Source organism: Nerophis lumbriciformis, linkage group LG07, assembly GCF_033978685.3.
Source record: "Nerophis lumbriciformis linkage group LG07, RoL_Nlum_v2.1, whole genome shotgun sequence".
NCBI classification, from domain to species: domain Eukaryota; kingdom Metazoa; phylum Chordata; class Actinopteri; order Syngnathiformes; family Syngnathidae; genus Nerophis; species Nerophis lumbriciformis.
The window spans coordinates 38,786,318-38,805,373 of NC_084554.2; the positions used below are offsets into that span (position 1 = coordinate 38,786,318).

The 19,056-nt window shown below is 42.0% G+C and overlaps 2 protein-coding genes across 4 annotated transcripts in view; one reads left to right on the forward strand and one right to left on the reverse strand.

Annotated features, from left to right (window-relative positions):
- Positions 1–13,343, reverse strand: part of apbb1ip (amyloid beta (A4) precursor protein-binding, family B, member 1 interacting protein) — a 45,070-nt gene extending 31,727 nt beyond the window's left edge. Inside the window, exons 1-3 of one of the 3 annotated variants that reach the window (XM_061965166.2) lie at positions 13,106–13,343; positions 12,913–13,036; positions 10,774–10,967 (exon numbers count right to left, since the gene is read on the reverse strand). The gene's annotated coding sequence lies outside the window, so the exon portion shown is untranslated. Of the gene's footprint in view, positions 1–718; positions 1,084–10,773; positions 10,968–12,570; positions 12,722–12,912; positions 13,037–13,105 lie in introns of those variants that run through there. The other 2 variants (XM_061965165.2, XM_061965164.1) reach the window with 2 other exon arrangements.
- On the forward strand, positions 12,925–18,712 carry nell3 (NELL (neural EGFL like) family member 3). The gene is made up of 4 exons (XM_061965162.1): positions 12,925–13,606; positions 16,168–16,715; positions 16,780–16,846; positions 16,907–18,712. The coding sequence occupies exons 1-4, from the start codon at positions 13,114–13,116 to the stop codon at positions 18,421–18,423; spliced, it is 2,625 nt and encodes an 874-aa protein (XP_061821146.1). The 5' UTR covers positions 12,925–13,113; the 3' UTR covers positions 18,424–18,712.
- Positions 18,713–19,056: the final 344 nt, after the last annotated feature.

Genomic DNA, 19,056 nt, shown 5'->3' on the forward strand with positions numbered 1-19,056 from the left:
GTGGTACCGGTACTTGGTGAAAAAGTTTGAGAACCACTGATCGAGCACACAACATAGCACGGCAGCCATTGTCTGTCAAAGAAAGGATACGCTCGACTATTAAGCTTTACTGGACATTAGGGGTGTCCAGAGTGAGTCCTGGGTGCCTTTTTCATTATTTTTTTTATTGTCCCTTAGCAATAGCATATTTACTAAATAAAATATATGAATTATTATTGAGATATGTCACCAATTTCTTTTGTAAGACAAAGCTAGGATCAGATAGTTTAAGTTACCGGTATATTAAACTACATTAGATTGGTTTTAGCATTTTTTTAAAGTACAAAAGTAAGGATACCTCTACTGTACATTGATTGAAACAAGCTAAAACACGTACACACACACACACACACACACACACACACACACAATTTGTCTCATAATAAACTATATTTTATGCTTTAAGGTAGGTATAGTACTACCTATATATATATCTATATCTGTACTATAAAGTACTACATTATACAGTAATACAGTACATGGCAGTAGACCACCTGAATCAAACGTACAACATAAACGGGCCCGCTTATTGAGTCATAAAGCAGCTCAGAATGAGAGCAGAGTCCACACACACACACACACACACACACACACAAATGCCTTATTGTACACCACCCTAATAAAACCTCACTGGTGTATGAATGAAGTTTACAAACAAGCACAACGTGATGACACTCACCTTTTCAAAAGTGTGTATTTACAGTATATATGATGAAAACGGATGTGTGTGTATCCGTCAGCTGTCACGAAAAAGGCGTTGTGGACATTGGCGTCAGTGAAAAATAAATGTATCCAGCCAAAAGACGAGCCGTTAGGATTTTTTTTGGGTGTGTTGTCGAGCGCTGCATCTGCTTCTTTCTTTTGACAACCTCTTCCTGCTTAATGCGGAAGTTCAGGTCCAGACCTGCTGTTCGCATTCCTGATCACCACTTTCACAACGTGTCGTGTCTGGGCAGCCCCCTGCATGGGCCCACAAATACGCCGACATCACCACCACAACACCACACTCCCTGGAGATTCCGAGCACCCTCAGCAAAGTCTGAGACGACTTCAGATCAAATAGGAGTGAATGAGCGAGTGAATCAATAAGCATTTTGCTGTTAATAATTCACTTTAGTGGAACATTGATTTACAGCACAGAGGAGCTACACAACCTGAATGTCCACACCATGTTATTTGTGTTATACAGGTTCCATATGATATTTTTTTCAATTTTAAGTAAATATCAAATGTGCCACAATTTAGACAATTTAAAAGTGATTTTTTTTTTTTAAGCCCTACTACTGTGAACACACCTTTTTGTGTGTCTGTAGTTGTAATGCTAACGAGCTGTGTTTGTGTGCGTCTCCAAAAAGTGTTATTGTGCACTTTTTACCTATTTACATTGTCCGACGTAAAAGATGCCATATAAATACAGTATATCACATACAGCAATGTAACATTAAGGAGTGGGACAGGAGAACACAAAGGTTAACAACACGAGCATGTGCGCTAAAGTGCAAACATTACACCCACATTTAAAGGATCCATATGTAAAAATGTGGCCAGAAATGGTACAGCAATCAAGCTCAAAATTCTGTAGTCCCCCACCCTCTTCTCCCTGACTGAGGTTGCCAGATACCAAGCCGAATCCAGCTCGATCGACTGGGCTGCTCCAAGGAACTTCAAACTTCCACTGCCTCTTACTAGGGGTTGAGGTGCTGGGACCATAATAGCTGAATAGACAAGTATTTTGTCAATAAAAAATCTCTTACCAACACATTTTACACGAAAATTAGGCTATTTTCAGGAAGAAGTACGTCATGCCTGCGTACAATATTACAACAAATGGCAATCATATGGTTAGTGTCACTACTATCAGAAAACAAAGACTAAAACGAACTATAACCAACGCTAGCAATGGTTGTACTGGTGAAAATAAGTAGAGCATGCTTAGCAGCCTAATGTATGCCCAAAACTAAAGAAGAGACATTTTACCAAGGTATGCCTATAGGCTACTGTTTTAGACGTTTCAGATTGCCATATAACTTGGTACATGTATTGCACAATATGCAAACACGAACGAGGAATTATTTTATCATGTGATTTGGCTGTCTCCATACGTTTCACACTGCCATGAAAGCTGTGCTAATGTTCGAACCAATTTCCTCAGCGTATCAGCATATTGAGAACGAAATAGGCACCGACACTACCCATATCCACATGGGTTTTATTTGTCGAAAAGATATTTAGACCTGTCAGTTCAATGACACATCGACATACAGGCTAACGGGCGTATATTTCCCCCGTTAACCTATACGTCGATGTGTCATTGACCGGGCTAGCATGCTAAACATTCGTTGCACGAACATACTAAGCTTTGTTAGACAAGATCATAGACTGTATTGAACAATATAGTTTACATACAAAATGTCCGTTTTGTTAGCAGAGATTTATTTTAATATATCTCCTTCTGTTTTTGACTATTTTTTTCATACGGTGTTGATGTGGAAATGGAAGACGCCAGGCTCAATTGGGTCAGTGCTGGTTGCTTTGGCATTTTGTTGGGTGTGGCACCGGTCGGAGATGTTGACATGCGGAGTTTCAAGCACTCCTTATTCTCTAACGGGTGACTTTTCAAATGATGCTACAAATGAGCAGAAATGCTACTTTTTGTAGCAATGCTTTTGCCGCATACTTTACATATTACGGTTGTCTGTTTAACATCTTTCTGCTTGAAGTCAAACCACCGCCAGACGATGGACCCGTGCTGTTTTTCTTGGGAATTAATTCTTCCTCCATTTGTTACCAGATTCGCACCTTCTCTCTCCCGTATTACCACTCGCACCGCTCCGCTTGCACCACATGCCACAGCTAACTTTACCATGCCGCTACCTCTCTGCTCGGCGAGGGCGTATGACGTTGCACGCGCGACAGTATGAGACGTATGTAACAAGGTTCGCTTGTTTTATCTCTCTGTGAGAAGGCGAGACAAGAAAGAGTGAGAAAAGCCTGTAGTGTAATGCCCGCAGCTAAAAGCAACTGTGTGAGAACGTATACTCGAATACTCATGAAATAGTCATTTCCTACATTGCACAGAGACAAACTCACAATATATCGAGTATATTCGATATATCGCCCAGCCCTGCTTCTATCTCTAAATCACTTTAAAAATGCATTCAAAAACCGTAAACAATACTTTTTTTGTTCCATAACCTGTATATAACCAAACTATAACAACATTCTTTTTGTAAGAGCCAACACTGAGGAACTCTTTTTCTAGCGGAGTAACATTTCGGCATACTTCGGTATTAGCCGTAAAAGCTAGCTATGGAAAGAGATAAGCTAGCTTGTAGGACAGCACAAAACACATTTGTGTTTGTCAGAGGTGTGGACTCGAGTCACATGACTTGGACTCGAGTCATGAATTTGATGACTTTAGACTCGACTTGACAAAATGTAAAGAGACTTGCAACTCGACTTAGACTTTAACATCAATGACTTGTGACTTCACTTGGACTTGAGCCTTTTGACTTGACATGACTTGCCACTTTCCCCAAAATCCAAAGCTTAAAAAGTTTTTTGGGAGCGCTCCGTATTTTTCATTTTCTTCGTCTGTGTCGATCAGCGTGTTGTTCCTGTCAGCTAGTGTGCTCTCAGTACAACAGCCAATCAAATTAGATCTACGTTGTTTTCATCACACAGCATTCATCCAATCAAATTGCAGGACAACTAATGAACAAGAGTTGTCAAACAACGTGCCAGTGAGAAACAATTATGTTAAAGTTGGTTTCGTTCGGGTATAAAAACTACGACTTGGTCAACAAAAAACGAATTGCCGTATGCAAATAACGCAGTTCGAATATTACAGACGGAGACGCAACAACTTCCAACTTCGTTCGACATTTGAAGTTGCCCAAAGAAGGGTAAGTTTTGAATGTAAGATAACGTTTATTGGCTAAGTAACGTGACTTTAATTTGCTGTGTAGTTAAATCAGTGAGGGTGCAAACTCCCTGCTAACGTTATAACCATAGACATCTTACAAGTAGACGCAGCATGGAGCGCTACTGCCTACTGGCGCAGACGAGACGCGTGGCCGCCATCTTGGAGTGGTGATCCGCTCCACTCAGTGCAATTCATTTGGTAGGAGCAATGAATTGTCAGCGCATTTAATTAATCTTACCTCACTGAATACCACTGATTTTCACCCCCTTTTTTGTCATACGTGTAGCTATGATAACAGACACATGTTTTGGCGTGTTTTATTATTCAGTTTGCTTAACAGTAATATAATGTTCTTATACGCTATAAGTGACCAGACGTCCGAGATCAAAACTGGGAATATAATCCCAGAGAAGGGGGAAAAAAACGGTAAACTATTTTTAAGTTGAAGAAACAATATGAGTAGGTTATATATACATGCGTATATCCTACATAAACATTAGATATCTATATATCTTAGGGACCTATAGACTGTATCTCTGTTGCTTCAGCAGCAGAGAGTTTATTCTGTCGACACTTTGTATTGATATTTTATATTACATTCTTCCCTTAAATGATCATGTTTGCAGTGATTGTTTTATATGTATTTTTTTATGTAAGTCGCTTTGGATAAAAGCGTCTGCCAAATACTTAAACATATATAAACACCTGAAAGTCTTTATATCAGCTAAAACCACCAATCTGTTTCACTGGATTCAGAATAAAACCAAATTCTGTCTTACCCAACAATGTTAGTATTTGAATATTGTTACTTGAAGACTTATTCCTGGTTACAATTATACTGTTAAGAAAGTATTGTCTTATACTTTGCCTAAAATGAGAATGCATCATAATCAGTTGCGGCTGGTGAATTTTGTTTTAGGTGGGGCTGAAAGTTAGTAAACCAAACCCCTGCAGGGGGGTCATCCCCCCCAGAAGATTTCTTTGTGATTTTCACATACATATATTGAAGATATTTGCTCCTTCTCAACTCTGTGGTAATGTTATTTTCATAAAATACAACCAATAGTACGTTAATGTTAAATCTTACTTGTGAAAAGTAATCCCCCGATTCCTATTTTCAACTGTCCGCTCATTTGAGTAGGAAAACGCTTAACACCAGCCCGGCATCTTTGTTTTATACCTGTCAACTGTCAGTTTAGGCTGCTCGCCGGCTCCTCATCACCACTTCAAGATGGCGGCCAAATTGCTCACGTCACAGCAACCAATGCTGCGTCTACTTATAAGATGTCTATGGTTATAACGTCATTGCAAACACGGCAATCTGTTGCGTCCACTGCAGTTCGCTACTTTATTCATACTTTTTGTCAAGTGATTTTTTTTAAGCAGGCTTGCATGAGGTACCTACACAAATAAATAAATGATAAATGGGTTATACTTGTATAGCGCTTTTCTACCTTCAAGGTACTCAAAGCGCTTTGACAGTATTTCCACATTCACCCATTAACACACACATTCACACACTGATGGCGGGAGCTGTCATGCAAGGCGCTAACCAGCAGCCATCAGGAGCAAGGGGTGAAGTGTCTTGCCCAAGGACACAACGGATGTGACTAGGATGGTAGAAGGTGGGGATATAACATAATCAATAACATAACGTTACGTTAGTCAATGTATCACACACAATAACATAACGTTAGTCAATGTATCACACTCAGCAACATTACGTTAGTCAATGTATCACACACAGTAACGTAACGTTAGACGGCAGTCAGCAGCACCGCGTATTTTAGCCACCTACAAAAAGACAAACATAGTCAAATAAAGGTCAGTTAAAATGTATACTATGTTAAGAATATGTGTACATATTGCATAGGGCCCTGACATCTAAAAAGTACAACTCTGTTCATTGTTATGTTCATATATTTGTTATGTTTTTCATGTGTACGCACACATCAACACACATACAGTATGAGATGAGATCAATGAGATAAGGTAAGAAGAGGATAGAAACTGCTGTGGAACTAGTTACAATGCAATATGCCATGGAAATACAATGTTAACACTTTTGTGCAAATAAGTACAGTTGCACTTGTTTTTTCAAATGTGTTTATTCTGTAAAGGAATGAGTTACATGTTTAAAATGACTGGTTAATAGTGCTATTTTGAAGTGCAATGTCACCACTATCTTTTTCCCGGCAATTTCAAATGCACTTGTTTTAATAAATAAATACAGTGTTTTAAAAGTATACACAATCTGTGTAAATATATTAGTCTGTGGTTAAAACGACTTGAAAGGACTCGAAACTCAAAATGCAGGACTTGGGACTTGACTTGAGACTTTCCAGTCTTGACTCGGACTTGCCTGTCTTGACTTGGGACTTGACTCGAGACTTGAGGGCAAAGACTTGAGACTTACTTGTGACTTGCAAAGCAATGACTTGGTCCCACCTCTGGTGTTTGTATTGCACAACACTACGACAGGACATTAATTTGTACTGACTGAAAAACATGATCATATTACAGTATTTGTAAAGTATTAACCCACCTTTCATGTTTTGTTTGTACGCAGCTAGCCAGACAGCAAAAACATCAGGAGTTTGTAAATTCAGTCAGAATATGGATGAATACAATACTTACAGTATGAAGACTTTTTAGGGCACAACAAAAGACTAGACTGCAAAGAATGAACTTACGAGCCAACACACCATAAACCAGAGCCATAAACTATACCAGGCTTGGGCAATTCTTTTGACTCAAGGGACCAAATTTAGAGAAAAAAATGTGTCTGGGGGCCGGTATATCTATTTTTAAGAACACTAATACAAATGTCTGATTGAATGCTAAAAACGTTATGACAGACCGCCTTAAAAAACGGAATGGAATTTTAATTTTTTTTTACTGAAAATAAAGAATGTGGGGTTTACACTGAATATTGACAACATATTTTACAATCAAGCAAAACACAACACAAATGCAACAAACAGTGAAATATGAACGCAAAGGGTAAAAAAAATAAACCCACCTACTATCAGATATATCTGACCTATCACTAAGGTTTAGAACTTTGTTGTAAAAATCTCCTTCCGCGTCTGTCCCTGACACCCGCATTTCAGGCTGGCCGCTCTAGAAACACTCTGTGGAAACGCTCCTCACCCACACTGCTTGGTGCCTCATCTGAGCAGCTGTGACTTAGATTACCATCATCATCATCATCATAGCAGTCTGTCGGGCGCGACAATGACTGTCTCATTTCGGTCGGATCATAGACCTCCACGCAGCCCTGTCTTTTGCCTTCGGCTGCCAGGTTGCAGTGTCGATCTTCAGTTCCCTCAAATTCCGTTTTAACGTGTCCATCAGAAGTTAGATTACCATAGTAAGTAGTATAGCATACAAAAATGCAGATTCCAACCATTGAAATACTTTGTATAGTTCAAGACTTAGGGTAATTTGAAAACATCACTGCACATCATAATGGCAGCTACAGTTTCCATCTTAAAGATAGAAAAAAAATATTTAGGAATGTCCGGCGGGCCAGATTGAAAATCTTAACGGGCCGCATGTGGCCCCCGGTCCTTAATTTGCCCAGGTCTGCTCTATACAGTTGGACTTGCAACTGTAGTTGAGACTTAGAAGTGCTTTAATAAAACAAGATATAACTCGACAGCTGTGTGTGTACACGCACGCACATGTTTTTTTTCTCTTCTATTTTTTTTTTTGTACAGCTCTTTGTGTTTGCCACTTGCCTGTTTGAGTTTGATTTGATAATAAGCTCATTTTAAATGTTGCAATAAAAAAAAACAGTATCATCAAAAACAATTAATATTTATTAACACACAAAAAAGACTAGAGCTGGATGATCTAAGTCTAAGACAAGATCTGACCAATCTAAGTCTATGAGCATGAACTGATGAAGCCTACTTGGATGAGCGGCGAAAAGACAATCCAAACAGTCCAGTTGCGATCTACTGAATTCCCCGAGAACACAAATAAGTACAGAATATTGGTACCCCTGAGTACTGGGAATTGGTACCGTATCGGTTCAAATGTGAACTGTATCCGTCCCGAAAGGGCACACACAAAAGTTAGCAGGAGCTGCTAGCAGAGGTGGGACCAAGTCATTGTTTTGCAAGTCACAAGTAAGTCTCAAGTCTTTGCCCTCAAGTCCGAGTCAAGTCCCGAGTCAAGACAGGCAAGCCCCGAGTCAAGTCCAAAGTCAAGACTGGAAAGTCTCAAGTCAAGTCCTAAGTCCTGCATTTTGAGTTTCGAGTCCTTTCAAGTCCTTTTAACTACAGACTAATATATTAACACAGATTGTGTATGCTTTTCAAACGCTGTATTTATTTATTAAAACAAGTGCATTTTAAATTGCAGGAAAGAAAATTGTGCTGACATTGCACTTTATAATAGCACTATTAACCAGTCATTTTAAACATTAACTCATTCCTTTACAGAACAAACACATTGAAAAATAAAGTGCAAATGTACTTATTTGTACAAAAGTGTTAACATTGAAAAAACATGACATATACGTGAACATAACAAAAAAGTTGTACTTATTATATGTCAGGGCCCTATGCTGCATTGCATTTGCAAAAGACCAAATTAGCCAAGAGTCTGTCAGTCATTTGTGCACGATGGGGGCGTAGTATGATGCCACCATGGCTGAAAACTCGCTCCACTGGAGCACTGGAGGCAGGCACTGCCAAGACTCTCATGGCCACTCGGAACAGTGAAGGAAGAGTCTTCATGTTCAATGCCCAGAACAAAAGGGGGAGAAAGTTTTTTTGGGTTGGTGCACTACTTGTAAGTGTATCTTGTGTTTTTTATGTTGATTTAATTAAAAAAAGAAAGAAAAAAAAAATTATTTCTTGTGTGGCCCGATACCAATCGATCCACGGACCAGTACCGGGCCGTGGCCCGGTGGTTGGGGACCACTGAGGTAAACAACCAACAGTATGTCAGAAAGCTAGCTAAAACGGTACACATATTCATAATATAGTATACATTTTAACTGACCTTTATTTTACTATTTTTGTCTTTTTTTAGGTGGCTAAAATACGCGGTGCTGCTGACCGCCGTCTAACGTTACGTGTGATATATTGACTAACGTAACCCTGCTTAAAAAAATCACTGAACAAAAAGTATGAATAAGGTAGTGAACTGCAACAGATTCCCGTGTTTGCAATAACGTTATAACGTTAGCAGTGAGTTTACAGCCTCACTGATTTAACTACACAGCAAATAAAAGTCACGTTACTTAGCCAATAAACGTTATCTTACATTCAAAACTTGCCGTTCTTTGTGCAACTTCAAATGCCGGACGAAGTTGGAAGTTGTTGCCTCTCCATCAGTAATTTTCGAACCGCATGTGTTGCATACTGCAAACCGTTTTGTGTTGACCACCTCGTAATTTTTATACCCAAACGAAATTATTTTAGGTATCATTTTTTGTTCACTGGCGTGTGGTTTGGACATGTCTTCTTCGTTGGTTGTCCTGCAATTTGATTGGATGAATGCTGTGTGATGAAAACAAAGTAGATCTAATTTGATTGGCTGTTGTACTGAGCGCACACCAGCTGACACACGCAACGCTGATACACAAGTACACAATGAAAAATACGGAGGGCTCCCGAATAACTTTTTCATCTTTGGGTTTTGGGGAAAGTAGCAAGTCATGTCAATTCAAAAGGCTCAAGTCCAAGTGAAGTCACAAGTCATTGATGTTAAAGTCTAAGTCGAGTTGCAAGTCTTTTTACATTTTGTCAAGTCGAGTCTAAAGTCATCAAATTCATGACTCGAGTCTGACTCGAGTCCAAGTCATGTGACTCGAGTCCACACCTCTGGCTGCTAGTAGTAACCTCGTCTATCAACAAAAGGACAAAAGCTACAAAAGCATGAGTCACAAGTGATCATGTTTTTTGTAATCAGTATTAATTGACATCAGGCGATCAAACTTTTCAACAGAAATCTGCCAATAAAGATCTGTGACCGATCGATTGAAACACCATTGTGTTGTTGTTGTGGTTCTTATTTGATGAAACTTGCCAGGCGGGGCTGATTCATATTGATTTTTAATTGTCCCGAATGAAATACCTCCCTGGGCCAGATCCATCCTCTCAGCCCAGCAATGACATCCAATACAAGAGCTGCATCACAAATGGCCTGTGAGTATATACACACATCCTCCAAGTCTACAGTGAGGTTTCTAGTTCTTGGCCCCACTCCAAGCTAGACCACCGTCTCTCTTGGTGAAATACTGTCGCCAAGCATCACGCAAAAACCTCCAAAGTCTTGTGATGGATGAAGCAGCCACCATCATTTCCTCCATTCTCGTAGAACATTCTTCCATTGACCACTGGCATAAACGCACGACAGAGAGGGTGGTCCGCACGCCGCCAGCTCCTTGTTCCTCATTATAGACGTGTTGAGGAGGTCAGGAAGCCTTGAAAGAAGCCAACCCAAGCAACCCTGCAGAAGCCCAGATGTGTGATCATGGCTGTGAGGTTGCAAATGTATGCACCATGAGCACACCTGGAAGTAGCCTTTCGGGTCTTTTTTACTTTCAAAGAAAAACCAACGGCGATAATGACAAAAGCAGCAGGGAGCCATGCAAGACAATGCGCCGTTTGTCAAAATGCTGCCGTAACGATGGGAAACGTGAGGGTGCAATGGGTACTGTGTTACATATCTCCATGCTGTATGCATTCCTGGACTTTTACTCAAATGTAAATTCCAAAACCTTGTGTAGAAATGTACTCAGAAAGCCAACTTAATAAGAAAAAAAAAATGCAAAAAGGCGAATTTCTTACCTCCCCCAAGCACGGTTCCAGAAAAGCTCACAAAGTAGAGCGGCGTCCCATCTTTGCATTCCATCCTTGTGCCATCGTTGGACGACTTGTGTTGGCTGTGTCCATAGAGTGTTCTCACTCGGTGTTGACAAGGAAGGCCAGCACAACACCGCCGTCTCCCGGCTTGACGACCAGCAGCTGTCTCAACATGCTGACTTTGCTCAACAAAACAAGAGGAAGGACAAAAACAGTCTTAAAAAGTGCAACTTGGAAGGGCACAGGTTCACAGGAAAGTAAACAATACACAAAAAGAAAAGTAAACAAAATGTCACTGAACAATGTGGGCATATTTTATTTACTTTAAATCCTTGTATTTTTATCAAGCAAGTTTTCCAACCTAGTTATTTATCTTAGAAAGCTATTAACAACCCCCACCAAAGAGTCTATGTCTATATATATTTGATAGGGAGAATACTAAGCCAATTTCATCAGTGAATCAATCATCAATGCTGTCTCAATTCGCACATGTTCATATTTACTTGAAACTTAAAGTGTTTACAAAGTACAAAGAAGAAGAACCATGATAAACATTCTGAATTTATCTCATCCATCCATTCATTATCAGGATAATCTTACTCATCTCACCATATGCAATATAACTTACTTCACCAATTATTATCTATTTTATTGTTATTACTTTTGGAGTATATTGTGAATAAATTGAGAACAGGAAGTGAACAAAAGTTTGAGCAACTGCTATGTAAAGGAAAAGGGGTAGGATTAAATAAGCTCTGCTTCTTCCTACTCCTTTTTGAACATGTTGAATAGAGAAACTGGAAATTGTGATGCATCATGTTGTATGCATGCATGTTCGAAATAAACTGTAACTCAACTCAGCATTTTGAGGCTAGTTAGCAATAACTAGTTAGCCCACTGAGCTAGGTCAATCTATCATAGTTAACTTAGCAAGCTGTTCACCCAAAATAGCACTTGTCTGCCTATAATTGATAGCTAGTTAATTTATTCAGAAAATTAGCACATCTTTTTTCAAACTATCTCCGTAATTAGCAAGAGCTCGTTGGCCTCTATAGCAGGCCTGGGCAAATTAAGGCCCGGGGGCCTTAATTTAAGCTTTTCAATCTGGCCCACCGGACATTCCCAAATATTTTTTTTTAGATCTTTAAGATGGAAAGTGTAGCTGCCATTATGATGTGCAGTGATGTTTTCTAATGACCGTAAGTCTTGAACTATACAAAGTATTTCAATGGTTGAAATCTGCGCTTTTGGATGATATACTAGTTACTATGGTAATCTAATTAGTTACTATGGTAATCTACGTCACAGCAGCTCAGACAAGGCACCAAGCAGTGTGGGTAGGAAGGGTTTCCACAGACGCGGAAGGAGATTTACACTACAAAGTTCTAAAGCTTAGTGATATATCAGACATGTCAGATTGTAGGTGGGTTTATTTTGTACCCTTCACGTTCATATTTCACCGGCGTTTCACTCGATTGTAAAATATGTCGATCGAAAGGGGGTGTGACATTGATATTTTATCAATATTCAGTGTTTTATCGTTCATAGAAACATGTAAAATTCCATTACGTAAAGGCGGTTTGTCATAACGTTTTTAGCATTCAATCAGACATTATTGTGAGGTTTTGTATTAGTGTTCCTAAAAATAGATATACCGGCCCCAGACGCATTTTTTTTCTCTAAATGTGGCCCCCGAGTCCAAATAATTGCCCAGGCCTGCTCTATAGCTAAGTGCTGTTTTTAATATTCTGAAGTTTTAGTTAAAAAAACAACATACTTTACCTGTAACTTGTCTCAATGCAGGAAACTGAACATATATTCAATGAGACGACATTTTTTGAGCAAATTACACGTTACCGACATGACAGCTTTGCTAGCGTATAGCTTTATCGTCATTAACTTATCAAGCTAATTGGCGCCACAAGCTTAACCACTCATTTGAGCAAGTTAGCTTATTTTTGCGTATACGTCTACACGCTAGTTGTTTTAACACGTTATCTACCTGTAACAACTTTTAAAAAACACCGTTTTGTTCATATATATTTTCTTCGATTTGGCTAGCTGCAACATGTGGTAAACGGTGCCTGGTAAGCTAAGGGTTAACATGGCGGCGGTGGAGGAAACCTGACGCTAATGAAGTTTCTGGAATGCCGTCATCACATCCCGACGTGGAGGACTGAGCTCCGGCCAGCTCAGAGTGGGTCTGGCGTGCACGAAAGGCGGCGGGGATGCGAGATTCGAAAGCAGTCTGCCAAAGAACTTTCATCAAGCATTTTATGACAAGCGGACTTTCTCTTTCATGTTTTCCTGTCATTACATTGCAAGATGTTGTTGCCATCATCAGTGCTGCTTATTCTACTGGCGTCAGTACGCGCTGACATCTGCATTGGGACCCACTGCTCCCAGACCGGAGACCCGAGACCGTGCACCGGCGACCACTGCCCCGGCAGCAGGTCGTCCAGACCGGCGCGGCACTTGGGTACCGCAGCGGAAGTCCGTCCCGCCGCAGCATGCATGGACGAGGACTGCGTGAGACCCCCCACGTCCGTCAACCACACGCGGGATTGCAAGGGGTTGGAGTGCAGGCTTCCGCTGCGGATCAGACCCAGGGTCCGAGCGAGGGCATGCGTGGGAGAGGGCTGCTCGGACGGGGCCGCTTCTGAGGAGAGCTCGCCGCCTGGAGCCGAGCAACTCCATCCGGTGCATCTGGCCGACAGAGCCGCGCAGTTTCTGGGAGACTTCCCCGAGTTTGGACATCCGTCGCCGGAAGTTGTTGGCTCGCCTCTGGGGGTCCAGCTCACTTGTGACGTCAAACCAGGTCTGCGCCAACGTTCATGCATGCAAAAAATAATTATCAAAATCTAAAAATAAGAATATACAGTCGCGATCAAAATTGACATACACTTGTAAAGAACATAATGTCATGGCTGTCTTGAGTTTCCAATAATTTCTACAACTCTTGTTTTTTTTTGTGATAGAGTGATTGGAGCACATACTTGTTGGTCACAAAAAACATTCATGAAGTTTGGTTCTTTTACGAATTTACAAAATTGGTGCAGTTCAGCTAAATTTGTTGGTTTTCTGACATGGACTTGTTTCTTCAGCATTGTCCACACATTTAAGTCAGGACTTTGGGAAAGCCATTCTAAAACCTTCATTCTAGCCTGATTAAGCCATTCCTTTTCCACTTTTGAAGTGTGTTTGGGGTCATTGTCCTGTTGGAACACCCAACTGCGCCCAAGACCCAACCTCCGGGCTGATGATTTTAGGTTGTCCTGAAGAATTCGGAGGTAAACCTCCTTTTTCATTGTCCCATTTAACCTCTAAAGGCTTAGTTGGCCACATGCGTGGACATCACCATTTAGCTCTTATTTCCAAAATTGTGTACACTACTGAATAGGTGTCTTATGTGCTTATGTGGACACTTATACTGCCATCTGGTGGTGTCAGAAGAGTATAACATACAATGGAATTTGGAAAAAAAAGTGTAAAAATAAGAATTAGCATGTCACTAAACATGAAGTACACGTTTGTTACTTATGGACTAAGTACATCATATAAAAAGATGATTCTTAGTGTTTATTCTAATTAGGGTCCAATAAGCCCAAATAGCAAAGAGAAATAAAAAAAAACATGTAAACAAACAGCTGGGGCCTTAAGAGGTTAAAGAACCAGTTCCATTTGCAGCAAGACAGGCCCAGAGCATAATACTACCACCACCATGCTTGACGGTAGGATTGGTGTTCCTGGGATTAAACTAGTAGGCCACCTACACAGTGGCCTAGTGGTTAGAGTGTCCGCCCTGAGATTGATAGGTCGTGAGTTCAAACCCCGGCCGAGTCATACCAAAGACTATAAAAATGGGACCCATTACCTCCCTACTTGGCACTCAGCATCAAGGGTTGGAATTGGGGGTTAAATCACCAAAAATGATTCCCGGGCGCAGCACCGCTGCTGCCCACTGCTCCCCTCACATCCCAGGGGGTGAACAAGGGAATGGGTCAAATGCAGAGGACAAATTTCAATCATTGGTACTTTAACTTTAACTAAAGGCCTCACCTTTTCTCCTCCAAACATATTGCTGGGTATTGTGGCCAAACAGCTACATTTTTGTTTCATCTGACCACAGAACTTTCCTCCAGAAGGTCTTATCTTTGTCCATGTGATGTCAGATGAAACAAAAATTTAGCTGTTTGGTCACAAAAAATAATAGTTGTAAAAATTATTGGAAACTCAAGACAGCCATGACATTATGTTCTTTACAAGTGTATGTAAACTTTTGATCGTGACTGTAAGAGACATTTAATATCTATTATTTTCTACCATAAATCTGGTAATACACATTGGACTACTCAAAAGATGTATTATTAATCTCAGGCTGTTTTATCTCGACAAAGATGACTCATTGCAGCACCAAAAGTAACAGGAACGAGTTTTTAGCATGTAATTAGAAAATACATTAAATACAGTCATATGGTATTTATGCTAATAGCGTGTCGACACTTTAAGTGATTCAACACATTCTTTGTGTACATAAAAAGTCATTTTGGTAACAGGACTGAATGAAAACCCAGTGACAAGAAAATCTCATATAATAAAACAAAATCAAACTAACACAGATATGTAAAAAATATACATTACTATTTGTCCAGTCATGGTATTAAAAACGTGAAAATTATCTGTCTAGGGTACACTTGCTAATTATGAAAAAAATATCTGCGGATAATTTCGAGTTAACTGAAAAAAATGCGATTAAATATTTTAGTAGTTTGACAGCCCTAATATTTTTAAATGGTTGTACAGTATATCATGATTAAGAGTAATGTTTGGAGATGGGGACAATTCTTTAAGATTTACTTTATTAATAGTAAATATGCAATCAAATCAATGTGCAGAATACTATTTTTTTATTTCAAATCTAATTTTAATGTCAATTTATATATTTTATTTCCTATGGCACCGAATCAGTAGAATGGCATATGAAAATAATGGTTATAATAAATGATACAATCCGAATATGATTATGTAATAGTCACTAAATAACAAATATGTAATAAAATGTGATTATGTAATAACTGAATAAAAGTAATATATGATTATGTTACAATTTATTAGATTAAATATTAGTGAATATATGTAATAATGGTAATCATAAGATTAATATAATAAATACTATTGTGATATTAAAATATAAATATGATTCTCTGATAACTATTACAATTAATATAAATATGATTCTGTAATAAATATGAACATAATCCTGTAATCATTACAATCAATATTACAATATTTATTAAAATATGAATGTTCACAAAGTGGATCTAACATTTACTCTACTTTTAACTTCCTGTAGTTGTAACGTTTGCGGTTGTCCTTCAGGTGAAAATGAGGTCCCTTCAGAGGACGCCCTCATCCTCCACCTCCAGCTGTCCAAGGGTCAGGAGAAGCTGGTGGAGGCCTTGCGGGCGCAGCAGGTGCTCATACGCGACCTGCAGCAGAAGCTCGCCGAGCAGCAGGAGGCACTCGTCTCCCAGCAGCGCCGCATCCTGGAGCAGCAGGGGCGCATGTACGAGCAGATGGACACAGTGAAGGCGCAGTACGGTCTCCTGGTGGACACCGTCAAGCAGGTGTCCTTCCGGGGCCTGCAGGGGGAGCTGCAGGGCTACTTTGAGAGCCACCTGGCGGGTCTCCAGAGCCAGGCCCGCAGCCACCTGCAGAACGCCGTGCACAAAGCGGACGCCAAGGTGATGGACGTCGTCGGCGAGGCGCATATGCCTCGGCTCCTGATCGGCTGCCCCTCAGCCTGCGCGACGGAGCACTTCTGCGATTTTCAGCGAGACCCTCCGCAGTGTGAGAAGTGCACCATGTGTCCGCCTGGCTTCTTCCTCATCTCCCAGTGCTCCCCCACTGCAGACACTATGTGCCAGGTACCAACGAGACCCTACGTGAGTCCTGAAGTAGTCCTAAAAGTGTCCTTCTAACCCCCTGCAGGACCGAGATGAGTGTCTGGAGTTACCAAACATCTGCGGTGAGCGAGTCAAGTGTCTCAACACGCCAGGTTTGTGCGCCATCTTGCTAGCAGTTTGGTAAACTAGTACTGATGAGATCTCGTCTCCAGGAGGCTTCCGTTGTTTGGGCGTGTCGGCCAGAGAAGCTGAAAAAGGTTTCTGCGGCGAAGACTACTTCTTCAACCAGGAGCTTCAGGAGTGTCAAGCCTGCTCTGATTGCGACGGACACGCCGTCGTCCTTTCTTGCACGGCTGTAACCGACTCCGTCTGTGCCACCCCCTCGGAAAGCCGCCTCTCCCAGTCCTGGAGCGCCAGCGTGTTGCTTCCGTCGGCCAGGAAGTCCAAAGGCCACGTCTTTCCTGGGCTACGACTGAGCCTGCGGAGCAAGGAGCGCAGTGACCTTCTGTCCGCCGATGGCGGCCAGGTGACGTTCTTGCAGCACGGCCTGCTGTGGCTGGATCACAACTTCGCCATCAAGCACAGCTGCCGCAACTTCCTCCAAGTGGGGTTGAGGTTTAACGCCAGCCAGGAGGAGGAGGGTCAGGACCTGAGCGGCGTGCGTATCGAGCAGCTTGAAGGGAAGTACTTCCAGGGGGTGAGCGTGAGCACCGGGCTGGAGGTGGAGCCTAACGACACGGTGAGCGTCCTCCTGAGGAGTCCCAATCAACACTGCAACCAGAGCAAGGACGTTCACGTCTACGACATGACCACGCCCACCTTCAGCCTACTCTGGTTGTCACATGACACCGGCGCCGTGGCCTTGACTGCCGACTTGTCGCTAATGGCCCACTACCAAGCCAACTACCGCCCGACCTTCCGCATAACGTTCGTCTCCGACCCTTACATGGTCGGCTTGACCCACGACAGCAGAGGCGTGCGCTTCACAGAGCGCGGCGTGGTAAAGTTTGTCCTCCAGCAGGCGCTCTACTCCATGGGACAAACCTGCGTCCGAGAAGGCTTCTTCTTGATCGCCTACTCCAGCCGCAACAGCACGGGCCAGGAGGCGGTGCAGGCCTTCAAGACGGGCGTCAACTACCGGGACACGTCCATCACGCTCTCCGGCGCCGTGGCGGTGGGCGGCGGGGACACGCTCAGCTTCGAGATCACGTCGCCGTCGCAGTGCAACGTCCGCTATTTCGGGGACAGCACCGGCATCAGCACGCTCAGCCTCGTCTGGATCCCCTCGGCGGTATCGTCCACGCTCACCGCCACCGTCGCCAAGGCAGGCCTGCCTCTCGGGGCAGTCCGGAACAAGCCGCTCACGTTCCAGCAGCTCTCGCCAGATTCCCCTCAGGTGCGCTTGGCCCGCCCCGGTGAGCCGAAGAAGAACTTTGTGTTCCTCCAGCGAGGCACGGCTAACATCGCCCTGAACCTGAGGCTCATTCACTCGTGCAACATCGTTAAACTGACGCTGCAGCGAAGCGGAAGTCCGGGTGGTCCCGTGGCCCAGCAGGTTTCTGGACACATGCCGGAGGGGAGCGAGTGGGCCAGCGTGGGCTTGAGGGCCTCCTTCCAGGTTGAGAACGGCACCGCCATCTACGTCACGCTGGACTGCATCCGCGGACGCGTCAACCAGATCACACACGAGGGCGCCACCAACATTTCCATCCTGTGGGTTGCTGCGTGATGCCTTCAAGGACAAACCGTTTTTTTTGCACAATTAATGTTTCACAAGTTTACTGTGAAAGTACTGCTTTTAATACTTTGGTTGAGCAGTGACCAAATGTGTATCTTTGAGTTTTTACGTACATCCTTTCATTTGTGCACATAGTAAATAGTCCATACTGTAGTTGTATGATGGCTATCGTGCTTTTTATCTTTCTAAATATATTTATTTACGAAGCAATGCTTTTGTATTAGCCAGCCTGTGCTGTACGTGTAAAGAGAAAAATAAAATTATATTTTTCACATAGAAACGCAACTGGAGCGTTCGGGCATCGGTGACGCATCGCCTCAATTATCAACTATTTTCCAACTCAAGGTGGAAAAAAAGATGTTGGAATCAGACATATTGGACCAATTTAAGTAAAAGAAGAAAAAAAAACACAAATGCAAACAGCAGAGCCTGTAAGACAAGAAGAAGGGCAAAAAGAATGGTTTAAACGGGGAAAACACTTGCGGGTTTCTGCCGCCTAGTTAGCCCAATTGAAAACAGCTGGTCCAGATGTGAGACGTCAGAAGGGGACGGGACGAAAAAAAGAACAGGAAGCGCAGAAAAAAGCTCATATTGGAAACTTTCTTTCTTTTAATTTCGCAGCTG